This window comes from Cucurbita moschata, unplaced genomic scaffold, assembly GCF_002738365.1.
Source record: "Cucurbita moschata cultivar Rifu unplaced genomic scaffold, Cmos_1.0 Cmo_Scf00002, whole genome shotgun sequence".
Lineage (NCBI taxonomy): Eukaryota > Viridiplantae > Streptophyta > Magnoliopsida > Cucurbitales > Cucurbitaceae > Cucurbita > Cucurbita moschata.
The window spans coordinates 2541244-2548034 of record NW_019268518.1 but is presented as its reverse complement, the minus strand read 5'-3'; the positions used below and the strand labels follow the sequence as shown (position 1 = coordinate 2548034).

The window sequence follows — 6791 nt, the reverse complement described above, 5'->3', positions numbered from 1 at the left end:
CGATTACTCCTTAACCTATGTTCAAATTGGCAACATGTCACAGTCATCTTTCAATTTTAGTTTAAGTATATTGATTATTCTGTCGAGTTTTCACCCAGTGTTCTTATAGATTTTTACTTCAATATCATATAAAGGTCGAGAGAAATACTACGACATTTGAAAGAATATTACGACCACAAAATTAACGTAATTTATTTGATATAAAATATATATTATCGATTAAAATGATAAATGTTTCAATCTTCTATATCATTGGTATATTTTATAAAAAAAAAAAAAAAAAAATCATGAAATTACTCTATTTATAATAAAATATGTTTTTCGTATCGAAATTATTTGATATTTAGATTTCTAATTTATTATACATTTTAATTATTTTCTTGGTAGCCCTTGTCTTTTTATTAATTTTAGATGTCAGTTGAAAGAGAAAAAAATATATTTATATTAAATGGATATCAAAATTTGGTTCGACAGAACTCTAAAGATACTATACGTAATTTATGTCATTATTCTTTCATTAAATTTTTATTATCTATATTTGACGTATCTAATATTATATTATGGATTAAATAAGGTGAGAATACTTACAAAATTTATTATTTATTTTTAAATGTTGAGTAGAGTGAGAAGTTTTAGTTTAAATGGATATTAGAAATTTGTAAAAAAATAAATAAGAATTTCGTGAAAATTAAAAATAAAATGGAGACATTAATATTATTATTATTATTATTATTTTGTGAATTGGAACACGTAATTTGAATGTTTGAAGTAAATGCGTAACGCCTCATTAATTGCATGTGAACCATCCGAATGCCATTCTCGAAATCATAAAGTTTTTTTTTTTTTTTTTTTGGTTTGTTTAAATTAATACATAAGCATACTCAGGTTTTTCAGAACTAATAGATCTCCATTAATATGAAATCTGTTGGGAAGCCCAAAGCAAAGTCATGACAGCTTAAGCTCAAAGTGGACAACATTGTACTATTGTGGAGATTCGTGATTCTTAACATGATACCAAAGTCATGCCCTAAACTTAGTCATGACAAAGAATTTTCAAATATTGAACAAAGAATTATGAGCCTCAAAAGTTTAATCAAAAGTGACTAAAGTGTCGAACAAAGGGTGTACTTTGTTTGAAAATTGTGAGACTCAAAGGTTTAGTGAAAAGTGACTAAAGTGTCGAAATTGGTCAGGTTTGATTAATTAAAATATTGATTTCAAATTTGAAGTAAAGTATAAGGGATGGCACATGGTTTTATAAATTTTATAAGTTTAGATTTCTTTATTTATTGGTAACGACCCCACTATTGATTGCATATGATTAGATTAGATTTTAATATTTCATTTTTTTATTATCACAAGATCTTTTGTAATGTCAGATTTACACGAATTTGAAGCAATTATTTATAGAGGTTGATGCACCCATTTGACTTTGCTAAATAAATAATTTAGCCTAGGTTTTGAATAGCTTAAAATACCTATTATGTCATTCTTGTTCATATTCAATCATCTATGTTTATCACGATTAGATTAATGTGGGACTTTTTGTTGATCGATACTTATTTTAGATTGATTGAATTGGAGGGTCTTTGTTAAATAAGTTGTTAGATCAATTTGGCTTCTTGTTGCTCGATGATACTTACTCCAGATGAATTGAATTTGAGGGTTATTAAGAGGTTAGATCGATTCTATATTTGTATAGAGCTTGATGTGTCAATTAGGGATTTTATTTGGTCGTACCGAATCTAGGACTATCAAAAATTTTAAAAGGATTCCAAATTATTTTAAATGAATTAACGTATATAACCCTAAATTGATGTGAGGGTAAGAGTAAACATTTTTTTTTTAATATATAGAAAATATATATAGCTTCGATATTTTAAAATATTTAAAAAGAAGTAATATTTGTTAACCAGTTCAAAACAAAATTACTCCCATTATTATTTCTCTCAAAAAGTTTCTAAAAAGTTTAAAACAATAATTTTTATTGGTCAAGGGGTAACAACCTGACTTATTAAACCATGGATTAAAATTATTACGTTATATGAAGTCAATGACACAAAATCATAGGTTTCCTTATTAGATCGAATTGAAAACATACCAGACAAGCCATTTAAAAAATTTAAGATTAAAAGACTTATAATATCAATATCAATGCTAGACCTACTTGTTAGATCGAAGTGACAAAATATGAAAATTTATGTTAACATGAACCAAATGACTTGTCAACATATGACCTTACTATTATTTGAGGAAAAAAATAAGTAAGTAACCCCTTTAATGAAGTAAGACATGCATACATACAGTAAGCATGCACACATGGGACCTAGATCTTATGTGTCGGAGACATCTCATTTTTGTGTGGCTAATGTGGATAATTAACTTATTGGGTGAGTTGTGCAAATTAGCTCAAGTGCATGATTGGGAGTTCTAAGAGACCTTACCAATTAAATTTTTATGAAAGCATGTAATTCATAAATATACATGAAGTCTCTTAATCGACTCTCACCATTTATTAAGAGAGATACTTTATATCATAATAAAATTTCAACGATTATCAAATTCACGTATCAATATTTTTGTGTAGTCTAAGTGATTCTCCCCCAACCTAAAAGAATTTTAAGATTACTACAAAAATTAAACACTTAAACGGACTACCAAAAATTATCCAAATATGGATAAGAGAATTAAGGGTTTTTTTACCCACGGTTCTTAAAAACAAAACTTAGGCCAAATCGCAAAAACTAAATAGAAAAAATTGAACAAGGACGACATTTAGGCATGCTACAATGGTTATCCAGAAGAAATTGTGGCGCTGGAACTACTCGTCTAAGACATTGACTTGAAAGTTTAGAAATCAAATAAATTAAAATTTTATAAGAAAAAAAAAATCCTTATTTAATATCTAATTAATTATTAAAAAAAAAAAAAAAAAAAAACTTACCAATTAGGTTAAAACAAGACTTAAAAGGAAAAGTATTAATGGATGGGCAAGCATTATCCTCTCCATTCTCCATGGCGGCATCATGCTTTCTTCTCTGTGGTTAGCAGTGTCAAATTTTCTGAGCTGGACCCACACGTCGTTTTCTTTTTCTTCCATTTTCCCACTTCCCAAACACCCCAGTTTCTCTCTCTTCTTTACTCATTTCCTTAACGCCTTTCCTCCTTCTCTTTCATTCTTATTCTTCTCTCTCTGCTTTTGCATTTATCACAATTTTCTTCTCCCCACCATCTCCGCCGCGTTTTCCTCCGTCCTACCTTCTGGAGAACAAAAAGAAACGCAATTCATGAAGATGAGAAAAGGGTTTTAATCCAATGCCGGCTGTACGGTTTCTTTTCTCCTTCTCATTTTGAGTAAAACCCTGTTCTGGGTTCCGGTTCTTTCTTTCTTCTGGGTTACCACACAGCGAGGATTTTGATTATTTTCCCTTTTTCGTCTCTTTTGTTTTTCTTTCTTAGATTCTTGACGAAGATTGAAAAAAAAATGAGGGAACCCCATTTGGGTTTTGGGGTGTTCCTTTTTGTGTTTGTGTTCTGTATCCTGTTTCTGGGTTCCTCTGTTTACGGCCAGCCGGCTGCCGGCGGTGGTGGTGATGGGTCAGTGATGAATCTCTTGAGGACTAGTATTGGAGCCCCGAGTTCTCTTGGGTGGACTGGTTCAGATTACTGTCAATGGCAGTATGTGAATTGCGATTCTCAGAACCGAGTGCTGAAAATCCAAATTGGAAACCAAAAACTCAAGGGATCACTTCCAAAGGAGCTCGTCAACCTCTCGGCGTTAGTTCAATTAGAGGTACAGGGCAACCAGCTGAGTGGGCCGTTTCCTAATCTTCCTGATTCACTGCAAATACTTCTTGCGCATGGTAATCTGTTCACTTCCATGCCGGCTGATTTCTTCGCCAAGAAGTCGGCGCTGCAAACGATATACATCGACAACAATCCCTTCGCGGCCTGGACAATCCCTGATAACATTCGAGAGGCTTCTGGGCTACAGGAATTTTCAGCAAATAGCGCTAATATAACTGGTGTAATCCCTGGATTTTTCGATGGCACTACATTTCCGACTCTTACAAGCTTGCATTTGGCGGGTAATTTTCTTGAAGGTGGATTACCAGCGAGCTTTGCAAGTTCTTCGATTCAGTCACTTTGGTTAAATGGACAACAGAGTAGTTCTAAATTAAACGGTTCCATTGCCATATTGCAAAACATGACAAATTTACTGGAGATTTGGTTGAATATGAACCAATTTTCAGGTCCTTTGCCGGATTTCTCAAACCTTCAGGGATTACAGAACTTGAGTTTGAGGGATAATCAGCTTACGGGTATTGTTCCTTCATCCTTGATAAATTTGAAATCCCTTGTGATTGTGAATTTGACGAATAATATGCTTCAAGGACCCATCCCTGCATTTAATCCTAATGTTCATCTGGACATGAGTCCTGGATCCAACAATTTTTGCTCGAATTCTCCGGGTGAACCTTGTAATCCCCTTGTGACTGCTTTGTTATCGGTTGCACAATCAATGGGTTTTCCAACAGCCTTTGCACAGGGCTGGGTAGGCAATGATCCTTGTAATAATTTCAAGGGCGTTATGTGTACTGGCAACCCTGGAAACATAACTGTTATTAACTTTAGAAATATGGACCTTGTGGGCACTATTTCGCCTAGCTTTTCATTGCTTACGTCTGTGCAAAAGCTGCTTCTCTCTAATAATTCTCTTTCTGGCACAATACCAACAGAGCTTGTTACTATGCCTAATCTTACAGAATTAGATGTCTCCAATAATAAGCTTTATGGTAAAGTGCCTGGTTTTAGGACAAATGTGATTGTGAACACGCAGGGGAACCCAGATATTGGGAAGGATAGCCCCAGTGCTCCTACTGGGAAATCACCCTCTGGTACCGGTTCGGGTGAGGTATCTGATAAAGTTCATAAGAGAAGTAATACCGGGGTGGTTGTTGGTTCCATAGTTGGTGTTCTTGTTGTTCTACTAATAGTTGGGACTGTGATTTTCTTTTACATGAGAAATAAGAGACATGGTAGTAGAGTGCCGAGTCCAAATACAGTGGTGGTACATCCTAGTCATTCTGGAGACCAAAATTCAGTGAAGATTACACTTGCACAGGCTAGAGTCGATGCGCCTGAAACCAGCAGCCCTCCTGCTGGACCTAGTGATGTCCATGTGGTTGAGGCAGGGAACCTGGTTATCTCGATTCAAGTTTTAAGGAATGTAACAAATAATTTTAGCCCCGAGAATATATTGGGGAAAGGGGGTTTTGGAACTGTTTACAAGGGGGAATTGCATGATGGTACGAAGATTGCTGTGAAGAGAATGGAGTCTGGAGTCATTGGTGAGAAGGGTTTGAATGAATTCAAGGCTGAGATTGCTGTTCTTACTAAGGTTCGGCATCGAAATTTGGTTGCGCTTCTTGGATATTGCTTGGATGGGAATGAGAGGCTTCTAGTTTATGAGTACATGCCCCAGGGGACTCTTAGCAGGTTTTTATTTAACTGGAAAGAAGAAGGGCTTAAACCCTTTGAATGGCAAAGAAGGCTTATTGTTGCCTTGGATGTAGCCAGGGGTGTTGAGTATTTGCATAGTTTAGCACATCAAAGCTTTATCCATCGTGATCTTAAACCATCGAACATTCTTCTCGGAGATGATTTGAGGGCTAAAGTAGCTGACTTTGGGTTGGTTCGTCTCGCTCCTGAAGGGAAAGCGTCGGTCGAAACAAGACTTGCAGGAACATTTGGTTATCTTGCCCCAGAATATGCAGGTATGCACTCTTCTCATGTCTGCTTGTGTTTGAGATCCTGAATTTAGTTAAGTAGAATGTCTTTACTGTAAGGGATTATGTTGCTGAACCTGTTTGTTTCGCTTAGCAATAGGCTTTTAGAAACTAACGCCTCCTAATGATATATAATGACATTCTATTCCAGTAACTGGACGAGTTACGACCAAGGTCGACGTTTATAGCTTCGGGGTGATCCTGATGGAGATGATATCTGGTAGAAAAGCACTCGACGATAGTCAGCCAGAAGACAGCTTGCACCTCGTGACATGGTTCCGCAGAATGTACATTAACAAGGAAGTTTTTCCAAAGGCCATAGACCCTTCAATCGACATAGACGAGGAGACCCTTGGCAGCATCACCACTGTTGCAGACTTGGCTGGTCATTGCTGTGCAAGGGAGCCATTCCAGCGGCCCGACATGAGTCATGTAGTCAACGTGCTTTCGTCTCTAGTTGATGTCTGGAAGCCAACAGAACCATCATCTGAAGAGCAATTTGCAATTGATTTGGAGATGTCATTGCCACAGGCGCTTAAGAAATGGCAGGCATTCGAAGGAGATAGTGGTACGGATATGTCTTCATCATCATTCCTTCCTAGTAGAGACAACACACAAACCAGCATCCCGAACCGGCCATCTGGTTTTGTAACTTCGTTTACGTCTGCCGATGCACGGTGAGCTATAGAGAAACTCGAGTTTTTTTTTATTGATCTTAGCTGCTTTCTGTTGTCCATTCTTTAGTCTCTCTAATCTTTGTTGCTTAATCCTCAGTAGTGTTGAACCTTTTGTGTAAGGCTTGTGATGTTTCCTGCCCGTGTTCTTGAATATTTTAGTGTCGTCCGCATCTATAAGGTTTTAGAGAAGGAAATTCCCTTACAGAATGCCCGAGTTTTTTCCTTTCTGCTGCTGAACCTTGTGTTTGTATTAGCTCAAGCTCATTATTATTTTGACAGCACTCCTTGGACATTTAGAAGAAACGAGAAATTTTTTATGTATGAA

General features: G+C 35.9%; 1 protein-coding gene across 1 annotated transcript; it reads left to right on the top strand.

Moving 5' to 3' along the window:
- The first annotated feature begins 3119 nt into the window (after positions 1 to 3119).
- On the top strand, positions 3120 to 6791 carry LOC111459902 (receptor protein kinase TMK1-like). Its single transcript, XM_023102964.1, has 2 exons — positions 3120 to 5777; positions 5941 to 6791. Exons 1-2 carry the CDS (start codon positions 3485 to 3487, stop codon positions 6468 to 6470), a joined length of 2823 nt encoding a protein of 940 aa, XP_022958732.1. The 5' UTR covers positions 3120 to 3484; the 3' UTR covers positions 6471 to 6791.